The 23,442-nt window shown below is 43.7% G+C and overlaps 1 protein-coding gene across 3 annotated transcripts in view; it reads left to right on the top strand.

The window, feature by feature from the left end:
* The window catches only part of SUSD6 (sushi domain containing 6), a gene marked incomplete at its 3' end in the record, with an annotated part of 101,720 nt that overhangs the window by 26,880 nt on the left and 51,398 nt on the right, over nt 1–23,442 (top strand). For all 3 annotated transcript variants that reach the window (XM_080673592.1, XM_080673590.1, XM_080673591.1), the window contains one exon: nt 20,406–20,607. In XM_080673592.1, the coding sequence (XP_080529718.1) occupies nt 20,487–20,607 (121 nt within the window). In that variant the 5' untranslated portion in view covers nt 20,406–20,486. The remainder of the gene's footprint in view (nt 1–20,405; nt 20,608–23,442) is intronic.

The raw sequence follows: 23,442 nt of genomic DNA, 5'->3' as shown, positions 1-23,442 counted from the left end.
GGGCAGGTCATGGTCCATCTCTAGGCCTCAGTTCCCCTCTTAAAATGGAAAAAAATGGATTTTACAAGACAAACCCATGAGCCTGCTCCTGATGATGGTGACCAGAGACATCAAAGGCTGGGACAGAATTTGCCATTCCAGTTCTCTTTTCACTCCAGGCTTTTGCATATGCTCTTCCCTCCCCTTGGAATATCTCATCCTCCCTTTATTCACCCCTTACTGCTCTGCCTAGCTAACACCTTCCTAAAATCAGTGTCAGCTTAGACTTCTGCCTGTACTGGTAGGAGTGCTCCTCCTTTGTGCTGCCATGTTGTCTGTGCTCAGCACTTACCCCCTTGTATTACTATCTGCTTCTTTGTTCTTCTTAACCCTTTTGTGAGCTTGCAGAGGTCAGAGACTATTTGCTATCACTACTGTATCCCCAGTTGGCTGGTGCAGTGCCTAGAATGTGATATATATATATATATATATATATATATATATATATATATATATATATATATCTCACATATTGAATGATTAAATGACCCCCTCCAAGGCTAATATGTTCCAGTCCACTCTGGGGTTGTTCTTAATCTTTCCCCAACCCCCAACTCACCAAGGCCCTTTTTCTGATAAACTGTGTGTGGGTGCTGGAGAACCTCGGATAATGCTGAGAGTTGTTTTCGAGGTTCTCATTGTGGCAAAGCATCAGGTGATGTTGCCCTGTGCTCTTTCAAGGTGTAGCTTCCACCTGGGATGGATCCCAGACTTTGCCCTGCATCTGTCCATCTTCAGCTCTGGGGGAGGGGCAGATAGGCACATGCAAGATTGCTGTCTCAGCCAGCTGCTTGGGGCTGGGCCATCTGTTGCTTGTGACAGCAGGTGGAGTGAGGGGTGAGCAGCAATCTAATCTCCTTCATTGCTCTGACAACTTGGCAGGGTCCAGCCCCCCTTCTTTCCACGTTCTTTTCTCTATTCCCAGGGCTCTGTCAAGCTACTCTTATCAAGGTCTTGCTTTTGTTTCAGCTGTTTCCCCCCCACCACTTGCTGTGTTTTTATTTACTCTGTGTGTGTGCTTTGCCCTTTAGCCCAGGCACCCAAGAATCTTTACATAATGCAGGAGAGCAGCAGCAAAAACCAACAACCAGCTTTAGAAATGAAACTTTGCACCCCTATTGGTCTCTGTTCAGATGCAAATGATGGGTCTCTCTTCATGAGAGTTTGTACCTTTGGGTTCACCACCTCTTTTTCCATCACTCCCCCTAGGGAATCTGAATGGCAGGGTTGGGTGGAATTACTCTGAAGAGCTCTAATTTTTCTTGTGCTTCAAGCCTTGCCTCTTTCTGGCCTTGTGTGAACATAGGAAAGAGGCAAGGAGAAAGTAACCTATCCCCATTACTCTTGATGTCTCTGGGTTTGCAGATCAGGGGAGAATGTGGACAATTTTAAAAGTCATCTTTACCAAGTGAAGAGGTAACAAAGCAGGGAATAGAAGGGCAGCAAATCCTAAACCAGGACTTCTCAAACTTTGATAAGCATATGAATAATCTAGACAGTCTTATTAAAATGCATGTTCTGATTCAGTACATCCGGGATAAAGGGTGAGATTCAGCATTTCTTATAAGTTCCCTGATGTCAGTGCTGCTGTTCCATAGTCCATACCCATACATTGACTAGCAAGTCCCTAGCTTTCCTCCTCCTCTTAACACTGATTAAAAAGATTGATGTGGGAAAGTTAGGAGCGAGACTAGTAAGGACTTTCATATTTTAAACCTGAGAGTCTGGTCTGGTCTTTCAGCCAGTGTTTACAGAGCTCATTCCTGGGTCCCTGGTTTCTTTGGAGCTCCTCTTGCCCCAGTTTGGTTTCTCACAGTATAATAACCTCTGTCCTTCACGTGGTGGATGTGCATACAACAAGACTGGATTCTTCCTCTTTCTCTTTGGCTCATTGTAAATAGATAAAGCCAAACAGCATTTCAAGTAGGATTTTAGAGCTGGAAGAACTCTTAAATCATCTTTTTCAATCCTATTTTACTGAGGAGGAAATAGGCCCAGAAAAGTTTGTGACATGTCCAGAATCAAATAGCTAGTAGCAGAGCTGGGATTAAAAGCCAGATGTCTAAACTCCTGAGCTTCTCCCTTTGAGTTAGGGACAACTGGAGAATCAAAATGTTGTTTAGATGACTGGAGGTGGAACAAGAAGCCTTCCAGTGGTGTGAGGGAATTTGTACTACATGCACAACTAAGGTAGATCTGTTGGCATCTGGATATAATATTTTTATATGATTATCTGGAATAATATTTTTCCGATGGTCTTAGGTTCTACAGCAGCGGTCTTAGGCTCTACAACTGCTAGCAGGGTCGCCTAAGACCATCGGAAAACACAGATATTTACATTACGATTCATTAACAGTAGCAAAATTACAGTTATGAAGTAGCAACAAAAATAATTTTATGGTTGGGGTCACCATAACATGAGGAACTGTATTAAAGGGTCGTGGCATTAGAAAGGTTGAGAACCACTGCTTTAAAGGCTTGCTCTCCAGTTTTGTTAGAATAGGTCCATAGCAGTCTTTAGTCTAAGGCTAGGATGGTTCTATTACTGAGGCTAAACCCTTCTGAAAATTGTCGATGCCCTGTGTATTGGGAGATTTTTTCCACTTTGGCTGGTGGAAACATGAACTATTTCTGGCTCTTTGTGAATCCTGGGGGTTATGCCATCTACTTCTTTCCATTGGTTCTTTCCCTTCCTTGCTAGTTTCCTCATAGGTGCACAGATGAGTACTCAGTTAAAGACTCATGAGGATCCCTCTGCAAATCTGGAGTTTTTTCTCTTTGCAGCTCCCTCCTTTCAATTACTTTGCCCTGCAAATTCTAGCCACCTTAGCTGCCCTAAGTTCAACTCAGTGAGATTGTTGGACTCTTTCAGGTTTCTTCTTACTATGTGGCCTGGAAACTCCTTAGGGAATTAGCTGGGGCACTAGAAGGGCTCACTGCATTTCTTTCCCTTTTCTCAGGATCGCTGCCCTGTGCTGCTGCCTATGGTTGAATGTCTGAAAACCATCATTTCATATATTCTATCTAGCTTTCTAGTTGTTTAAGGAAAGAGGGTAAATGTAATCCCATCATGAGTAGAGGTAGAAGTTCCTTATACCATCACCTTAGACCCATTTTTAAAAAATTGAATTTATTGGGGTGACATTGGTTAATAAAATTATACAGATTTCAGGTATTCAATTCTACAGTAAATCATCTGTATATGTGTTGTTTACCATCCCAAGTCAAGTCCCCTTCCATCACCATTTATCCCCCCTTTACCTTCTTCTACTTCCCCAACCTTCTTCTCTCTATCAATCATCATACTGTTGTCTGTGTCCATGAGTATTTTGTGTTTTTTTTTTCTTTGTTTAATCCCTTTGCCTTTCTCATCCAGTCTCCAACTCCTTCTCCTCTGACAGCTGTCAGTCTGTTCTCTGTATCCACGATCTGTCCCTACTTTGTTTGCTAGTTTATTTTGTTCATTAGATTCCACATATAAGTGAAATCATACCTCAGACCAATTTTTAACTTTGGATGACTTTTTCCTCCTGTGTTCACTTGTTGAAAATGGATCCATTGAGATAGATTTTATTGAGAAATCAGCCAGGTTCAGGTCAGATCAATTTTCCAAACATTTATTGAACCACATATTGTGTCCAAAAGATTAGCATGGTTCAGTATTACACTGTACATGGTAGGTAACTTTACTTATATTCTAATGCTGCAATTTTAGCAGAAGGCCTGACATATCCTGGCATGAATATGCACAACTTTGAGCATCCTTCCTATACCTCCTGACCATGGTACCACTGAACTTGGGCAACTCATTGAACTGATAAGCAGTGTTGATGGACAAATAGCAGGTGCTTGGCTGCCTTTCAATTAATTAGGCCCAAACAGCCCTGTGGGGAAAGGAAGGAGAATTAATATTCTATGTGTAGTTACTCTTCCATCTTACCTAGTCTTACTCTATGCCAGATACTGTGTTAAACTCTTTAAATGTGTGAATCACTGACACTTCGAAATCCTATGAAGTAGTATTGTTACCCCAATTTTATATGTGACAAAATGGAGGCTCACAGCAGTAGCAGTACACCTAAGACCTGTAAGAAGCAAGATACAGAGTGAGAATTTGAACTCCCTCTTGTGTGATTCTAAAACCCACATTGATTGATCCTGTCATTAACTGTTTAATTTCCCTCTTCTGGGTTCCAGCTTACTTTCCTGTTTTGTCTTTGATGCTTTGGCTATATATCACCCATGTGTTTTCACTTCCTACCTCATATTGTAGTTATTTGTGTGTGTCTTATCTCTCCAGCTTTACTGTAAACTCTTTAATGGCATGTACTTTCCTTCATCTTTTATCTGTTATGGAATCTAGCTTGTGTAGGTGCTCAATATATTATTGAATGAAGCCAGTAAGTTCCTTAAGGAAGATATGTATTAGAAATGAGTCCAGATGCCTTGTCTGAAGGGAAACATTAGACTTGCTCATTAATTTATGATTCTTTCTCATTTGCTTTATCATAAGCCCTCTTAATATCATCCGGGATGTTACCTGGACTTTATGAAGTTTTTCATTTGGTGCCTCTGCCTCAACTTGGACTAATTTGAGATTACTTTTGGAGTCTCTTCGGCGATTTAGGGGAGTATCCCTTGTGAATTAATCAAATTCCTTTCTTCTAGGGTCCTGATTTAGAGCCTCACATGGAGAGAGCTAAAACAGTGAAGCTAGAACTGGAGGCTTTGGTGTAGGAACTCAGTACAATTTGAAGATTATGTATGGAAGGGCACAAGTGGGGGTCAGGGCATACGATTAATCAAAGGGGAAGGAATAGTGGGCAAGTTCCTGCTTCTCGTTTTTGCTTGGGGCCTCACAGTGCAACCTTGACAGCTCACCGGAAGTTTGGGTAATTTGTGAGAAAGAGGACAGGAAGAGTCATGGTTTGGTTATAAATTAGGAGGCTTGGAATTTATACAAGATGGAGAAGATAGTGTCTTGTTTGGCTTAAGTGCATACCTCATTGGGGCTGTTAATCTTCAGTAGATGGAGGTGAAGAACATGCTCTTAGGATCCTGAACGTGAATGAACCTCAGGAGGAAATACTTGGGTGACATTTTTTAAAAAAAATATATTTTATTGATTTTTTACAAAGAGGAAGGAAGAGGGATAGATAGTCAGAAACATTGATGAGAGAGAAACATCGATCAGCTGCCTCTTGCACACCTCCTACTGGGGATGTGCCCGCAACCAAGTTACATGCCCTTGACCGGAATCGAACCTGGGACCTTTCATTCCGCAGGCTGACGCTCTATCCACTGAGCCAAACCGGTTTTGGCGCTTGGTTGACATTTGAATAGAAAGGAGGGAAATGGCAGAAACTGGGACCATCAAGAAGTCTTAAGTCCTTGGGTTAACTGAGAAGGTACAACTTACAAGATATAAATTCCCTCTAGCCCAGTGGTTCTCAACCTTTTTAATGCCACGACCCTTTAATACAGTTCCTCATGTTGTGACCCCCCCAACCATAAAATTATATTCGTTGCTACTTCATAACTGTAATTTTGCTACTGTTATGAATTATAATGTAAATATCTGTGTTTTCCGATGGTTTTAGGCGACCCTGCTAGCAGTTCTCACAGGTTGAGAACCGCTGCTGTAGTAGCAACGAAAATAATTTTATGGGGGTACCACAACATGAGGAACTGTATTAAAGGGTCGCGGCATCAGAAAGGTTGAGAACCACTGCAGCCATTATCCAGCCTTTCTTCTCCCTTCTTTTCCAACTCTCTTCCCACCATCTAATAGTTTTGCCCTCTTTGGATTCATGGTAAAGTCAGTATGATCTGCCCTTACCATTGTGGATGAAAAGGGGCCACATGCTAACCTAACTCAAGGAAGGCCTGCGTGGTAGTCTTGTAAACTCAAGAGACTTAAAGTAACCACAAAGGATGCTCTGAAATTAAAACTAACTAAAAAGCAGTCTATGGTGGATAGGCATGTCCCAGGCCAGTATCTTTCCTGACAAAGACAACTAAGATCTTTACTGAGCCTATTGTTTTTTTTGCATTTCAGATAACATACCTATGGAATGTCAGGGTAACTTATAACTTCCCTTTTTCAGAACCTCTCAGGGCACAACAAATAGCGCAGAGGAGCAGACCACAAATCCCTTCTTGTTATTGATTTTTTTTTTTTTAAAAGATATTTTAATTGATTTCAGAGAGGAAGGGAGAGGGAGAGAGAGATAGAAACATCAGTGATGAGAGAGAATAATCGATTGGCTGCCTCCTGCACGCCCCCCTACTGGGGATTGAGCCCACAGCCTGGGCATGTGCCCTGACCAGAATTGAACCATGACCTCCTGGTTCATAGGTGGATGCTCAACCACTGAGCCACGCTGGCCAGGCCCTCATTGTTATTGTTAATTGTTGACTGTTAACTATCCTATGCCCACCTATGTAAAAGAAGCATGTGTTTATCATATTACTTTTTATCCAATCCCAGAGGTTTCTCCAATTTGCTTTCTCCCGCCTCCTTAATCTTTCACCAGTGGATTTCATGTAATCCATTTATGTCCCCACCTTTGATGGTAATTTATAAAAATAGGTGAAAAGCTGCCATTCTCCAGAGCATTATCTCAATGCGTTGTGATTCTGCTTCCTGGCAATTGTTGATTGATTGGCTCAGATAAGCTCAAAAACATTTTTTACAGGTTTGAATGTTTCTTACATTAACAACACTCTAATGAAACTGCTCTTAATGAGGCCACCAGTGATCTGGTGGCTGGGTCCAATGGGCATTTTTTAGTCTTCATCTTACTGGACCTTTGCTGCATCTGTAAACTACCCCTTACATCAAGCATGTCAAACTCAAAGGCTAACATGGGCCAAATAAACAAGGTTTAAGTTTATGTGGGCCGCCAAAAAAAACCCAAAAGCTTCAATTTTCATAGAAACGTTGGTTTATTTCGATAGAGACATGCTGAATACGAAGGGCTGAAATAAAAGCGTAATTGTTAACGTAAAATAATAGAACATTTTAATAAAAATTAATATTTTTTCTTGAACATTAACTTACCAGACACTGAATAACTGCACAAATTAATAAGCTAACACAAATAAACCTATTTTTCTTATTCTCCGAAAACAAAATATTTCCCGTTGCACACACCAAACAAGTCAGTCCGAGACTAATGACATTTCAATGGGCTGCTGAAATATTCGCTGCTAGTATTACTGGAGAGAAATGGTGCGCCTGCGCATAAGGTGCGTAAGGGAAATTAATGCAACACGATTATAGTAATCAGTTATTAGTGAACATTGTAGTTTGTTATTAATAATTATGTATAACAGGATATTGTAAAAATTAAGTTACGAAATTGTTATTAAAACGTTTCTTACATACTGTTATATTGGCTGTGTCACAAAAATATTCGTTGTGGGCCGCATGTGGCCAATGGGCCGCAAGTTTGACATGCTTGCTTTACATCCTCCTTGAATCTCTGTGTCCTTCCCTTGACTGATGCACCTGATTTCTTTGTACTTTTTGGAGGAGTGTCTTTTCAAGGCTCTCCTTCCCATATGCCTCTTTAAAAAGTTAGTGTTCTCTGGATTTTGTACTTGATTCTCTTCTCTCTCAACTCTCTTTCCTGGGTAAGCTCTTCTATTTTGCATGATTTTAACCACCACTCACAGGCTTATAATTCTGGGCTATATCTCAAGCTCTTGAGAAATCTGCAGAGTTTCATACTCATTTCTGATTTGCCTGCTAGACTTTTCTCTGGATCTTGTTCAAGTAGTACCTATAATTCAACATATCCAGGAATAACCTGAATGAAATTCATTACATTCTTCAGCAAAATCTGTTTGTCCACCTGTGTTCTTTTTCTGCTGTGGTAGCTTTTCCCATTCACTCAGTCACTTAGGCTAAAAACTTAGGCCTCATCTTTATTGTTCTCACTTATCCCATCCTATTAGTTTTTGGCATCTTCTGTGTTTGGAACATTATGGACATTGAATGAATTAATAAAAGAAAATGTAATTTCATCTGAATTTAATTACAGTATAGCACCTTGGCTTTGATAGAGTTGAACACCTTGTTATAGGCTAATTTTGGGAAGGATGTTTGATTTTTGGCAACGTTTATATTATATTAAGGAAAAGACACTTACAGAAATACTTTGTGGAAGGATTAGTCATTATTAGAAACTAGTGGCCCGGTGCACGAAATTCGTGCACATTAAAAGGGGATTAATTAGAGGAAATAATTTAATATTGCTATTTGCCCTTTCTGTATAATAGAAGTGTCAGAGATGAAAGAAAATTAGTAAAATGTATATGAAAACCTTCCTCCTGTCAGAGTCTGGGGCACACCATGGGACCCAGAGTCAAGTCCCCGCCCACCCACATGTGCCTCAAAATCTTGTGAGACCCAGACCCAGCCGGACCCCCACCTCATTGGGATAGATCCAGACCTGGCTAGTCCCACCCTTGTCAAGCCCCGCCGGGCAGGGAACGTAGCCTCAGGTCCCCTGTCAAGCCCCATCGGCAGAGGGGTGCAGCCTCAGGTCCCCCCTGTGGGGGGGGGGCACGGCCTGAGTTCCCCCGACCCAGCACTGGGGGTGCACCTTGAGGTCCCCTGTCAAGCCCTGCCAGGCAAGGGGGCACAGCCTCAGGTCTCCTGGCTCAGTGCTGGGGCGGGGGGTGCAGCCTGAGGTCCCCCGGCCTGGTGCCGGGTTGGGGGGCACGGCCTGAAGTCCCCTGTCAAGCCCCACCTGGTGGGGGCGTGGCCTGAGGTCCCCTAGCCCAACACCAGGATGGGAAACGCACCTTGAGGTCCCCTGTCAAGCCCCGCTGGGTGGGGGGCGTGGCCTGAGGTCCCCTGTCAAGCCCTGCCAGGTGGGGGGTAAGGCCTGAGGTCCCCCAGCCTGGTGCTGGGGCGGGGGGAGCAGCCTGACGTCTCCTAGCCCAGCACCAGGACGGGAAGTGCACCTTGAGGTCCCCTCCTGTCAAGCCCTGCCGTGTGGGGGATGTGGCCTGAAGTTCCCTGTCAACCCCACCTGGTGGGGTGCATGGCCTGAGGTCCCCTGGCCTGTCACTGGGGCGGGGGGAGCAGCCTGAGTTCCCCTAGCCCAGCACCAGGATGGGAAGCGCACCTTGAGGTCCCTTGTCAAGCCCTGCCAGCCTGAGGTCCCCTGTCAAGCCCCATGGGGGTGGGGGAGGGCGTAGCCTCAGGTCCCTGCTGATTGCTTGTTAAGGCTCCTTATGGGAACTTGGCCTCAGCTGTGGGTGCAATCATCTTTGTGACGGAGTGATGGTTAATTAGCATATTCCCTCTTTATTAGATAGGACTAGAGGCCTGGTGCATGAAATTCATGCACGGGGGGCGGGCGCGCGGGTTATTCAGCCTGGCCTGCGCCCTCTTGCAATCCAGGACCCCTTGCTGCTTACCGCCTGCCTGCTCATTGCTCTTTAGCGCTCGGCTCGCTGCTCCTTAGCGCTGCTGCAGAGGCGGGAGAGGCTCCCGCCATTGCTGCTGCACTTGCCAGTCATGAGCCCAGCTTCTGGCTGAGCGGCGCTCCCCCTGTGAGAGCGCACTGACCACCAAGGGGCAGCTCCTGCATTGAGTGTCTGCCCCCTAGTGGTCATTGAGCATCATAGCAACCAGTTGTTCTGGTCGTTTTGCTGTAAGTGTAGCTTAGGCTTTTGTTATATAGATGGGTGGATTGGCCACTGCTGCTCTAAGGAGCTGCGGACAGTTAAGATGAAGTTGGTGAAGTCAGTTTGTGCTGGCCCAGGAGGGCATGGGAGTAGAGGTAGTGTATTGTGAGTGAACTTGCCACATACTGTTGGTTTAATGCAAAGATTAGACTAAGACTTTTCCATTGAGGAGGGTAATATGTACTCTTTCTACTTATTGATGAATTTCCTGGTTGTATTCTAGTGTTTTAACAAGTGTGTGTTCAAGTGTTTGTGGCTGTCATGCTTTGCCAAGTTTATCTCCTTTCTTTTCCATCCAGCCCCCTAAAGAAAAAGCAAGAAAGAAAAGAAACAGAAAGTGACTTAAAGAATTATAGGATTTTGGAGCCAGAGAAGCTCTTCAAGTAGCACTTATCTAGCTCAACCCTTACATTTTTAGAGGATGATGATGTTAATAATGATAGATGGTGATAACTGTAATACCTACTACCATTTTTGACAACTCATTAAGTGCCAGGTACTATGCCAAATGCTTTATATACATTTCCTCATATAATACTTAAAGTAGCCCTATGAGGTATGTTATTAGTGCTATTTTAGAGGTCCAGAAAGATTGGATAACTGCATTGGTGTTAAGAGTGTGCTGAAGCAGCTATGGGCAGAGAGGTGAAGCATCTTACTTCCTCAAGATCAAGTTTTCCAGTTAGAGGCAGACATGCATTGAATCCAGATCTTCTGACCTTGAACTCAGTGAGCATATAATTTTGTTTTGACATGAGAATTCATTCTCGGGTCATTTTTGTCTCATTTCTTGCCCAATCTTTTTTAATTTTAGTGAAATTGAATGAAATAGAGGAGGAAAGGGTGGTTTAGAATTGGGGATTTTTGGTGAGGTTTTAAAGTTTATTTATTTTTTTAAAATATATTTTATTGATAATTTTTTTTTTTTTTACAGAGAGGAAGGGAGAGGGATAGAGAGTTAGAAACATCGATGAGAGAGAAACATGGATCAGCTGCCTCCTGCACGCCCCCTACTGGGGATGTACCCACAACCAAGGTACATGCCCTTGACCGGCATTGAACCTGGGACCCTTCAGTCTGCAGGCCGATGCTCTATCCACTGAGCCAAACCAGTTAGGGCTAAAGTTTATTTTTAAATAGGCAGTCTTCCCAGACTGACTGGGAATGTAGCAGAAGGCCTGAGAACAGGAAGTGACACAGACCTGTTTATACCATCCCACTTGCAGGCCTTTGGAAAGCGATCCACAGAGATGGTAAAAAGTAAACATAACTGCACCAGCCAGTTCTCTTGGGTTCGCTATTTTTGACCTGGAGGAGGTGTTTCCTGCACATCTATGAGTACTTTGAAAACCAAAATGTAGCACTTAAACATCCCCTTGAGTAACCATGTATATAGACATATTTATTTCTTGTTACCAGACAGCAGCAGTCCATGGGTCTTGGCAGACAAAATTATTATGCACCCCCTCCCATCCTTTTGGTGAGTTGTTCTTCCATTTCCTTTTCTTTCTTTATAATTAGCACTGTGCATGTAAAACTGTCCTGAGACCTCACTAAATATGTGCATGATCTTCAAGGTCCAGCTCAAAGCTTCTTCTTTCACCTTCCCTCTACTCCTAATCTAAAATAAAGTCTTTGTTTCTGTCTCCTCTGTGTCCTCATAGCACTTTTTAAAACCTTTTTATTGGATCCTAGTAACAATTTCACAGTGTTATACAGATAAACATGTAATTCCTCTCATGTGGATTGTGAATTCCTTGAGAATTATACCCCACTTCATCTGTGATCACCCAAGCCTTGCACGGAAGACAGCCAGTAAATATTTGCTGAATTGTAGTATAGTCGCTGCAAACACAGAGTCCTAAGAAGTCAGCTTTAGTACATCAGCTTCCCAGACATATTTGCCAAGTGAAGCCTGCTCCAGTCAGTTCTGATGGGAGCCAAACAGAGGGGTGTGATGACACATAGATATATCTCTGGGGTCTATGGACCAATTATAGCTGCTTCTGCCAAGCATCTGTTTTGCTACTTGGCCAAAACTTTAGGATTTATATCCTTTTGCCCTCCTCTTTTAAATCTGCTGCTACTTTGCCATCTGGTATTGCCTACACAAATTGTCTTTTGGAGTTATCTTTTTTCTCCCTTCAGAGAACTAGTAAATGTTGAGTACCTTGGGGGACAGAAAGAGGCTGAATTGGTGGTCTCTCCAGGAACTTACTGCCTGTAGTAAATGTAGCATACAACAGTTAAGTAACTGTGAGTGGATCCTTGGGAGGGATATGATTGGTTGTTCCATTCATGGTCCAAGCAGTTCTGCTAAAGGTTCAGAATAGCATTCGTACTTGTGGATGGAATTGATGAGTTTTCCCAGAAGAGAGGCATTTAACTTGTATTTGGAAAACAAAAGAGCAGGGAGCCATTTGCAATACAAAAGCAAGAGGAAAGACTTCTAGGCTCCTTGACTTCCATTTATCTGTAAAATGGGGGTAATAGTACCTATTTAATGAAGTAACAACTCTGCCTGCCTCTGTGTGTGTGTGTGTGTGCGCGCGTGTGTGTGTGTGTGCGCGCGCGCGCGTGTGTGTGTGTAAAACACACATGTAAAGCTCCATGCCCTCATTCTTCTCTACAACATATTCAGGCTAGAAAACCACCTAGGTCCCCTGAGACAAAAATACTACTTTAGTATAGTCATATACACAATTATTTAACTTTTGGGGAGGGATTGCTAAGTTCTTTAAAAATATTTTTATAAAGCCATGGGAGAGAACCTTAGCAATTCACTTGTTTAACCTGTTGGCTGTTCTTTTGTCTAAACTAACTGTGTTTTGAGCCTAGTCTCAGGGCCTATATTTCCAGCCCAGCTGAAAGAGTGCCCTGGGGGAGTCAAGTGGGGACTCAGTCACAGGCTGTTAGAACAGGGAGGGGCCTTTAGCCAGCACAAACTTAAGGGCCCACTGTTCCAGATACTATCCTGCATCCTTCATGTTTACTTCATTTCTAGCCAGCAACAACTCAGTGTGGTGGGTATTGTTTATCCAATTTATAGATGGGAACTGAAAATAACTTGCCCTAAACCACCAAACAAATAAGATCCAAGCAGACCAGAGATTCTGGCCCAGTCTGGCAGCATCATTTCACAATGGCAGCCTCCCTGAGAGATACTTAGTGGAACTGTTTCATTTTACTGATGAGGAAGCAGGCCTAGAGAGAGGAAGGGATTTGTCCTAGATTTAGCCTTTCAGTCCTTGATGAAGCTGGGCCTAGAGAAGTGGTATCCTGCCTTCAGGGTAGGAAATTTATGCCTGAGCCAAGTTCCTCCTTGGAGGCACTTTGCCTTCCCTCTCCCTTTTTCTGTCCTGAGTCAGTCTTGTTTTGTTCTCTTTTGTCCTCTCTTGCATCTTTCCTCTTTCTCCGGGCCACTACAGCTCTCCAGTAACCCTAGTGTGTGGAGGCTGGGGGATTTTTTTTTTTTTTTTTTTTGGTTATTTTTGGAAAACAGTTTAGGAACATTGTGTACAGATGGCCTATACAAATGTACTGATGGGTTGATAAAGCTGTAAATGGGAAAGTGAAGTCTTTCTAGTTTGCTGCATTGCAGAGGAAGACAGATGCTAGTAGGATGTGTCTTGGGAGATGTCGGCGGGCGGGGCGGGGGGGGTGGGGGAGGAGGGACAATTGGTTTTGCAGAATAAAGAGGCTGAATTTCACATTTCTTCCTTCCAGTCAGAACTTTATTGACTTATGTTTTCAGAGGAAATACTTCTGGGCCCCTCCTATTCCCTAGAAGACATTCCAGATTTCTCAGAACTGAAAGGGCATTTGGGGATCATCCAGTCTTCCTCCCCACCCCCATACCAGGACCAGGAAGAATGATTGACTTGCTTCTGATTCACTGTGGGTTGGTGGAGCTGGGAGTTAGGGTTCCCTTCCACATTCAGGTCCATGCTGCAGTCATCCTGCTGTTAGGTTCTAGAAGAGAGAAGTTGGAGACTGTTAAAAGAGGCTTAGCCATGGGTGGTAGGGTGTGTCTGCTGGTGTTCCTGCTGTCCAAAGCCTGAGGAATAGGGTAGGGGAAAGTGTGACAACCAGAGGATGTGATGCGCAGTTGTCTGGGAGCAAGAAAAATCAGAGCAATTAAAAAAAAACCTCTTTTAACACCTGGCTTTACCATGGCTTAGATGACTTAAGCCCTAAGTCTTAGGGAAAAGCCAAGGGTTATTTGTAGGCAGTGAGTTTTAACAAGCGTTTGATGTTTGTGTCTTTAGGCTTTGGAACTGGAGATTAAAAGGAAATGGCTAAGGTAACCATTCTGGCTCTTACTGACCTCAAAGTCCTACAGAAAATTCTGCCTATTGACGCACTCAGATAGTGGCACAAAAGAAGGGAGAAGATATAGCGATTAGCAAGATTGGAAGGAGACATTTATCCCACAGGGGGGAAGATAAACGATAGAGATCTAAAAATAACTTGATTTTATCATTGGGGGGCTGCGGGGGGCGGGGGGGGGGGCGCGGGGAGAATGGGAGGCATTAGGATTTGATCAACATTTAGATACCTTTTGCTGCTGTGGCCCAGCCACTTTAGGGGTGGTGGGAGTGAAGAGGGGAGACATTGAAGGGAAGAAGAGGAGAGGTAAGGGTAAGGCCTCCTTAGTATGTTGGTCACTTCTCTTATTACACTTACCCTTATACTCTGAAATGTAATTACTAGTTAAATTCTGTTCACACTTCATGAACTATTCTTTGTATTCCCCATCACATAGAAGTATAAGGTCAGGGAAGGTGAGTAAGCAAAGCAATAAATTTCCTTGTTCTAGACTCTCTGCACCACCACCCCCTTTCTAGACTAGTTTGAGATAAGAAAAGGATTTATATTGGCTTTACTGATCCAATCCCTCTCCTAACTAATGGAGAAATGGGCCAAGGTTTAGGAACTAATTTATCCTAGGCTGACCTCACAGAACTGTAGGGAACCCCACCTGGGATCTGGGAGCCAAACTTGACAGTCTGGACCATTTGCCTCCACAGAGGAAAGCTCAGTAGAGTGTGACTCAACACTGTCCCTCCAGCAGAACTATGACCATTCTCTGCAGGGTAGAGAACCAGGCACATGGCCTGAGGAAATCTAGGCCCCAGGGTGTCTAGGGGACAGGGTGTCCTTGCTGCTTCATTGCTGGCCCCACCTACTGCTGCTTCCTCCCCAGGCTGTGAGCCATTTTTGAAGATGACTTCCAGGACACCTTTAATCTTAGCAGGCTCTTTAGTTAATCTGGAATCATCTATGGCAACAACAAGCAAGCAAACATTGTGAACTTTGGTCTTGTGTTCCAGGTTCTCCTTAACACTGTAAACCTACCCTGTTATCATTTTTATGATGAGAAGTTTCTCAGCCCTTTGCTATCATGGCTTCTGGGGTTAGCCTGTAATAGATCTGAGTCTTTTCCACTTTACAAAGTAGTCCCTCATATTGTGTCTCTTTGAGCCTCACTAGAGAACCAGAGAGATATTCAAAGCAAGCAACAGCCCCAATTTACAGATGAGAAAACATAGGCAGAAATGAGGTAAGTGGCTTCCCCAAGATCAGAGCTGTGGCTTAAGGGCAGTGTTCTTCCTCTTGGAGGGTCATTGTGGACAGGAAATGAGTGTTGATGACATCACATTCAGCAGAGCACAGTCACCTAGGTTTTGATGTTCTGGGTTTATAGAGCTGGGAAAGGCCAGACCCTGCCCTTGAGGGGCTGATAGGCTCATGGGGTCTCCCTTTGCCACAGTTTATTGGGACAGCAGCTCTAGTTCCAAGAAAGAAAATAAGGGTGAATGCAGATTTTCTATGAATCCCCACCCTTTGTTTTGGAGGGGGAAACTGGCTGTTGGAGGAAGAGATGGCTTCTACAAAGAGAATTTTGGATGCCATGTAGAATTCTGTGGCTGAGAAAGAACTTAGAGCTTTTTTGAGATGTGGAAATGGAAACCAGAGATATGACCAGCTATCTAGTTGGTGGCAGAGGTGGGACTAACTGTAGCCCCAGAACCTCCTCTCTCTTCTCACCTCTTAAGTTTATATGTTATATGCCTTGTTAGGGTGGGTGAGTGCAGGCTTTGAAAATGAAGCTGAGTTCCAGGTCCCTCATTAATCCTAATCCCCACCCCCTTTTTTTAAACTGGTAAAATATAAAGTAAAATTGACCATCAGTCATTTTTAAGTGTCCAGTTCAGTGGTATAAATACAGTAACTCTTTTCATCTTGCAAAACTGAAATTCGGTACCCATTAAACAATATAACTTCCTATTCCACCCTCTTTTTTTTTTTTTTTTTTTTTTTACATATTTTATTGATTTTTTACAGAGAGGAAGGGAGAGGGATAGAGAGTTAGAAACATCGATGAGAGAGAAACATCCATCAGCTGCCTCCTGCACACCTCCTACTGGGGATGTGCCCGCAACCAAGGTACATGCCCTTGACCGGAATCGAACCCGGGACCTTTCAGTCCGCAGGCCGACGCTCTATCCACTGAACCAAACCGGTCAGGGCCTATTCCACCCTCCTGATAACCACTATTCTATTTCTGTTTCTACTTAATTATACTTCTTTTTTTTTAATTAGGGGAAGTGGTCACTAACATGCCAAAGGAATACTGAAGTAAAATGTATTCTCTTACTTTTCTTAAATTTTTGCCTATGTGTTTTTCCAGGGATAATGAATACTTAGTCTTAATTTGTTCTGAAGTGTTTTTCTTTTGATTTGGTGTAAAGCCACAACTCAAGGACAGGTCTGCCTGCTGCTGCCTGCCTCCCTCCCTCCCTCCCTCCCTCCCTCCCTCCCTCCTTCCCTCCTTCCTTTCCTTCCTCCCTCCCTCCCTCCCTCCCTCCTTTCCTTCCTCCCTCCCTCCCTCCCTCCCTCCCTCCCTCCCTCCCTCCCTCCCTCCCTCCCTCCCTCCCTCCCTCCCTCCCTCCCTTCCTTCCTTCCTTCCTTCCTTCCTTCCTTCCTTCCTTCCTTCCTTCCTTCCTGTGTTCAAAACAGATTATTTTTTAAAATTATTGTATGTATGTTGTGACCCTTTCTCCACAGTAGCTGGATTCTCCTTTTGCGGGGATTCGTTTTTCTCTATTATTTCTGAAGCACTGACCCTTGGCTCAGACTTGCATGTAAAAATACTCCATTGACTGCCTTCCATTCATCTTCTCTCTCTCTCTCTTATTTTTGCAAAGCCCCATTTTCATCATCCCATCTGTTGTGCACTTGATCAGGTCTTAGTCTTCGTGGTGGAATTGGTCCCTTGGGAATAAGAAAGGAGCCAGCTGTTTCTTTAAAACAGAACAAAATAGGAGCTCTTAAGTGTACATCTTTCCCCCAAGTTATACTGGCTTCTCTACATGCAGCCACAGCCGGTAACCCTACCAGGTAGTCACCATTTCCTTAAGGCAACAACCAGTGGATCATCAAGAATAACACCTGCTTGTATCACACACAGCACATACACACAACACATATTTCTGTAGTGAATGGATGAGTCCAATCAGAGTGACGCTTTGGGAGGAAAAAGTTCTACTGAAGGGAGTAGGAAGATGGTCCTGTGCTGAGCCCTGACAGTGACTATATTCCTGGCCGAGGGAGCAATCAGGTTTATTTGAATGTCAATTTGTGTGTGTGTGTGTGTGTGTGCGTGCGCGCGCGCGCTTTAAAAATACACTCATACACATAAATGGTTTTCTTCACATACTAATTTTGGAAGTCATTCCATACTTCTACAGACTGAACTTCCCAGTTCTTTTTAAACTACTGCATAGTATTGTATTGTATGGCAACTTATTTAACTAGTTTCCCTTCAATCTTTTGCCAGTACAAATAATGCAGTGAATATCCTGCATATATGTCATTGCACACATGTGATTTCTGAGGAAAGATTCTAGAAGTAGAAGTGGAATTATGTGCATTTTCACAGATTGTCCAAGGAGTTTTATATTAATTATAAAATACTAAATTTAAGATTGTTTACCACTTAGCATCTCCTTCTCCCCCAGTCCTCTAAAATCCCTGCCAGAGGAGCTTTCTAAATGAATTTGGTGTTATAACTTCCCTGTTTCTAATCCTTATGAGCTCCACATGGTTTCAGGGTACAGTTTAAACGCCTTAGCCTCCCCTCTGTCTCTAGCTTCTGCCAGGAGGGTTGTGCTCCCATTGCTTTGATCCGCTTGTATGCGGTATCTCCTTTTTCCCCCCTTCTTTTTCATTGGACACAGCCTTTTGCAGTGAACCTAGCAGCACTTCCTCTCTTGCACAGAACACCTAAGCACCACTCTGATCCAGCCTCGTCCATTCACTGCAGAAATATTTGTTGTGTGCATGCTGTGATGTCATTCTCAGGTGTCATTCCTGATGTTCTACTGGTGTTGCCTTAAGGGAAAGGTGACTGCCTGGTAGGGTTACCTGCTGTGGCTGTATGTAAAACAGCAGCACCAGAGGGCCCATTGCTAACTGGCTGGTGGCCCTGGGCATGTCCTTTAACCTCTTCGGACCTTGGTTTGGTATCTGTCAAATGAGGAAATAAAGCCTGATAACCTCCAAGGTCCCACGGCTCAGATCTTATTATTACAGTATCAACAACTGGCAGTGTTTACTGAGGACTTGAGAAGTTCAGGCACTGTATCAAATATTTTTTCTAATTCTAATCCTTACATCAAACCTATGAAAACAGTATGGTTACTGTCTGCATTTTACAGAAGAGAAAACTAAGGCTTGAGAGAGTAATTTGGCCATAATAGAAGCAATATTTGAATTCTGGCATTCTGACTCTATGGTTCTTAGCCACATAAATGTATACACATTCCACACATTTACATACCCACAGTTTTGTGTACTGTTTTGGGTCACTCACAGATTCCACCCCTAGAACTCTTCATGAACCATCCTGTTCTACAACTGTAAAGGCTCAAGTTGGAGTCTGGGTAAAAACTGGTGACAGATGACTACAGTCACAAATATTTGTGGGTAGTGGGTGAGGACCCAGTGACAGATGCTTTTTCATGAACTCTATTCATGAACCCCTGGGTCTTACACATTGAGGACCGTGACAGATGCTTTTTCTTTGTACTGAGACAACTCATTGCTGTTTGCAGTAACACTCTTTTCAAAAAAATTCTTACCCAAGGATATGTTTAGAGAGAGGAAGGGGGAGAGTGAGAGCAAGCAAGAGAGAAACATAGATGTGAGAAACATTGATTGGTTGTCTCCCGTATGTGCCCCAACTGCAACCTAGGTATATGCTCTGACCAGGAATCAAACCCCAACCTTTTGGTGTACAGGATGATACTCCAAACAACTGAGCCACCAGCTAGGGCTGCAGTAGCTTTTTATAAGGGGAGCATAGGTCTTTTTAATGGAGATGGAGGTGTGTATGGAATTAAAATTTAAAAAGAAGTGTAATCTTATTTTTGGAATACCTGTTATAAACTAGGATAAATGAAATCAAATGAGTTAAGTAAAATATAAGATCCATATCATAATGTATCATCAACCCAACTGCTTCCCTGAAGGCATGTAGGAAAACTTTCTTAAGTCTTGACCCCTGCCCTGGCTGTCATGCTCAGTGGTTAGAGTGTCAGCCTGGGAACCGAAGGGTTGCAGGTTCGATTTCGGTTAAGGGCAAGTACCTGGGTTGCAGCTTCCCCGCCTCATTGGGGCACGTTTGGTAGGCAACCAATTGATATAGCTCTCTCCATTGATGTCTCTCTCTCTCTTTCTCTCCCCCCTTACTCCCTCCCGCCTTTCTCCCCTTTCCCACTTTCTCTAAAAATCAATGGGAAAAATATTCTCCAATGAGGATTAACAACAACAAAAAAAAAGTAGAAGAAGTTTTGAACTCTGATTTTTTTTTTTTTTTAAGATACTGATTCCTACTCTTCTGAAGTCTTTGTCTGAACTAGAATGGATGGTGGGACTAATTAATAATTGTAGCCATCCTCCCCCACTCATTATCAGGTATAGCCAACAAGTATGGCCTCTGGGGTCACAGGTGTGTTGCGCGAGCTGTTAAGTCAGAGTCAGATCCTAGGGCTCATCCAGCCTCAGGCAATACAGCAGGCCAAGCTAGAGGCCCTTGGCTGCCACTGCTGCATTCCTTCTTGAGGCGGTGTAGTTTTCCCTTTAAGACACATGTTCAGTCTCTCTCTCTCTCTCTCTCTCTCTCTCTCTCTCTCTTCTTTCGGTTAAGTTGAACTTACTCTGAGTCCAGGTGGCAAAGGCAAAGCCACACTCCGGTATAGCAGCTCTGTGTCAACTGCTGCCTCTCTCTGCCTCTGTGCTGGAGCCTCCGAGGCAGGCAGCCAAGCAGAGCCAGGGCAGTCTCTGAAAACTTTGCTGTGACCCAGAATCTCCAGGTGAGCCCGTGCTTGTCTCCTTGCCCTATCGTAAGGATCTGGCTCCTAGATGCTGATGCTGATGGCAGCTTGCTGCAGGCCCTGGTATTTCTCCAGGAAGGAGTTGAAAAGCCACTTATGTGCTTGTCTCTTCTTCTGAAAGCAGGAATTCAGTTGCTAGAAATCTTTCAACTTTGTATATGATTATGGCTTCTTTAGAGCAAAGGGCCTACTTGTAACATACGGGTAAAGTTTTCACTTCACTTATGTCTTTGTTTTTTTGTTTTGTTTTGTTTTCTATAGGTGAATCTATACCTGGCTGACTTTAGAATTCTTCTGGCTTTTAAATTTTTTTCTTTTTAAAATAACCTGGACGGATAAAAGATGTGCCATGGCAGGATAACACCAAAGAGCACCTCAGCGTCTGCCGTGGCCTCTGTGGGACATGGAGTGTTCCTTCCGCTGGTGATCCTTAGCACCCTCCTTGGAGACGGACTTGCCTCAGGTGAGTCCTGGCCTTCTGCCATCTGTCTGTGGGAGGGAAAAGATACAATACCCTTGTTTCTTCCTAAAAGCTGGGATAGGGGATTCTCTGTTTGTTGGGCAGTTACAGGGAGAGCAGGGTGTGGGCTTTTGTGCTGTAGAATAGCAGGGAGCCAGTACTGCTGGTTTGGCACCAAGGGGCCTAATGAACCAGATGGAGGACAGTTGTGTAGGAACGTACTGTGATGACATTATCACCCCTCTTCCCTGCTGTAGTTATCAGGCAAGACAGGTGTGGGATTCAGACTATGATGTGCAGGTAAGGGTGCAGGTTCTCAGAACCAGATGCCCATGTTCATAGCCCAGTCCTACTCGCTGGCTCTGTGACCCTGAGCAAGTCTCTTCACTTCTGTAAAACCTGTTTCCTCAGCTGCAGAATGGCAAAATAATAGTACGTATTTCATAAGGTGATTGTGAAGATTGTCTGAGAGAATGCAATAAGCACTAACTGATTGTTAACTCTTTTAAAAAATGTATTTTACTAGAGGCCTGATGCATGAAATTCATGCAAGAGTAGGCCTTCCTTTCCCCGGCTGCTGGCACCAGCTTCCCCCAGGCCGCCGGCAGGCACTCCCTCCCCCACTTCCCTCACAGCCCCAGCTTCCTCCAGAAGGACGTCCAGTCTAAATAGCATATTACGCTTTTATTATTATAGATTGCTTTCAGAGAGGAAGGGAGAGGGAGAGAGATAAAAACATCAATGATGAGAGAGAATCATTGATCGGCAGCCTCCTGCATGCCCCTACTGGGGATCATCAAGTCCACAACCTGGACATGTGCCCTGACTTGTATTTGAACTGTGATCTCCTGGTTCATAAGTTGATGCTCATCTGCTGAGCCACACTGGCTGGGCTGTTAGCTCTTTATTATTTGTTTCTTGTCTTTCTGGTTTTTTTCTCAGAATGAGTACTGAGTTAAGGTATTGTAATTTAGTGAAGCAGGACCTGGTCATTGACACGACAAACTTTGTGATTTTGGACAAGCCACTTAACACATTAAGCGCCCAGCCTGTTTTGTCTTCCGGACAGAAAGTATAGTGTCAGTCACCGGTGACTGACATGGGGCTTAACGTGTTAACCATTTTGTGGCTTAGTTTCTGCATTAAATGAAGGAGTTGACCTGGATAACCTTTAAGGTCACATCTAGTTCCCTCAGTCTATACTTTCATGATTCTAAGGACTTTCTGGTTAAAGATTATAAGCTGGAAGAGTCTTAATGGACTACAAATGCAGCAGTGAGCCCTTTAGGGTTTGTATGGTCCTTGTTGCCTTCAGCAGTGCTCTAAAAAACCCTATAGATTACCTTCATGTGGTCCTCGAGACCTGGTATCCTTTTTAGAAAGGTCATATTTGGGTGTGTATCGTAGGCCTCTGGGTGATGCTACAGAACCTGCCTCAGTATCTGCAAACACCAATAGGGGTCTCAGTCCCCCTATCAGAGTTCATTAGATACACGTATATGACCGTTTTCTTTGGGCAGCGTTCTCTGGAGAGGGATCTCAGCTAGATTCTGGAAGAGGTCTTGGAGGAAGGCTGGTGTGATACAGTATGGAGTCTGCATAGTTCAGTGTTATTCATTCCCTTTCTATCAACTTTTCACCACCCACTTACCCAACACATACAAATAATGGTGAAATCTCATTTAACCTTTTTTTTTCCTTTTCTGAATTGTTGGGAGGAACAATTAATGATTCTTTGTTATAGCTTTCCTCACCACACACATACAGATTTCTTCTGCTGACCCCTCTCATTCCGACTTTTAACCCAAACCTAGCCTATAAACCTGAGACCTCATTGTCTATGAGGACCCCTGGCACAACCAGGGGGGCCACAAATGGTTAGGACATGATGGTTATATGAGGTTGCAAAGGAACAGAAGGCCAGTCTACACCAATGTGCAACAAAATGAAGCATGGCCTACATTCATAGGGCCATTCCAAAGCCAGAGGAGACCTTTAGAATAGTAGTCATAGAGCCATAGAATGTGGAGACCCTCTCTTGTTCACCACTGTATCTCTAGAGCAGGAGTTGGCAAACTGGTCCATGGGCCAAATCCTACCTCCTGTCCATTTTTCTATGGCCTGTGAGCTAAGAATGGTTTTTATAATTTTAAATAGTTAGAAAAAAAGTCAAAAGAATAGTATGTCACAATACTAAAAATTGTATGAAACTTATATTTCAGTATCCATAAATAAAGTTTTATTGGAACATAGCAGTGTTCATTTGTGTATATATTGCCTATGGCTACTTTTGTGCTATAATGGCAGAGTTGAGTAGCTGTGACATAGACTATGTGGCCCCCAAAGCCTAAAATGTTTACACTTTAAAATATTTTGCCCTTCATAGAAGAGATTTGCCATCCTACCCCAGCCCAGAACAAATAGTGCTCAATAAGTATGTGCATGAATGGAATGACTTATCAGAGCAGGAAGGAAGGAAGGAAGCTAGGACTGGTCAGAGCTAGGATGGACTTTAGAGGTTGTGCACTTGCCCAGGGTCTTAGGGCCAGGACCAGAATCTGGCCTAGTGCACTACCGTGACCATCCTCTTCCAAGACTCCGTTGGGGAAGCTGTCTCGGCTTGTTACCTGGCAGTATTAAGGTCTGCCTTCTGTGTCTGAAGTCGTAGTTTCCTTTTCTTTGTTAAGCCCTCCCCCGCACCTCACCTTCCTTTTTATGGGCTTCCGCCCCCCTACCTCCTCCCACTTTGCAAAAATCCACACCATTCAAAGTTTCCATCCAAAGTCCAAAATCAATGATCAGGGACTGATGATTCCAGACTGGCTGGATGAAGGGATT

This window comes from Plecotus auritus, assembly GCF_963455305.1.
Source record: "Plecotus auritus genome assembly, chromosome: 1".
Taxonomy (NCBI): Eukaryota; Metazoa; Chordata; class Mammalia; order Chiroptera; family Vespertilionidae; genus Plecotus; species Plecotus auritus.
Note: the sequence above shows the minus strand (reverse complement) of the source record. Positions and strands in the feature narration are given on the sequence as shown.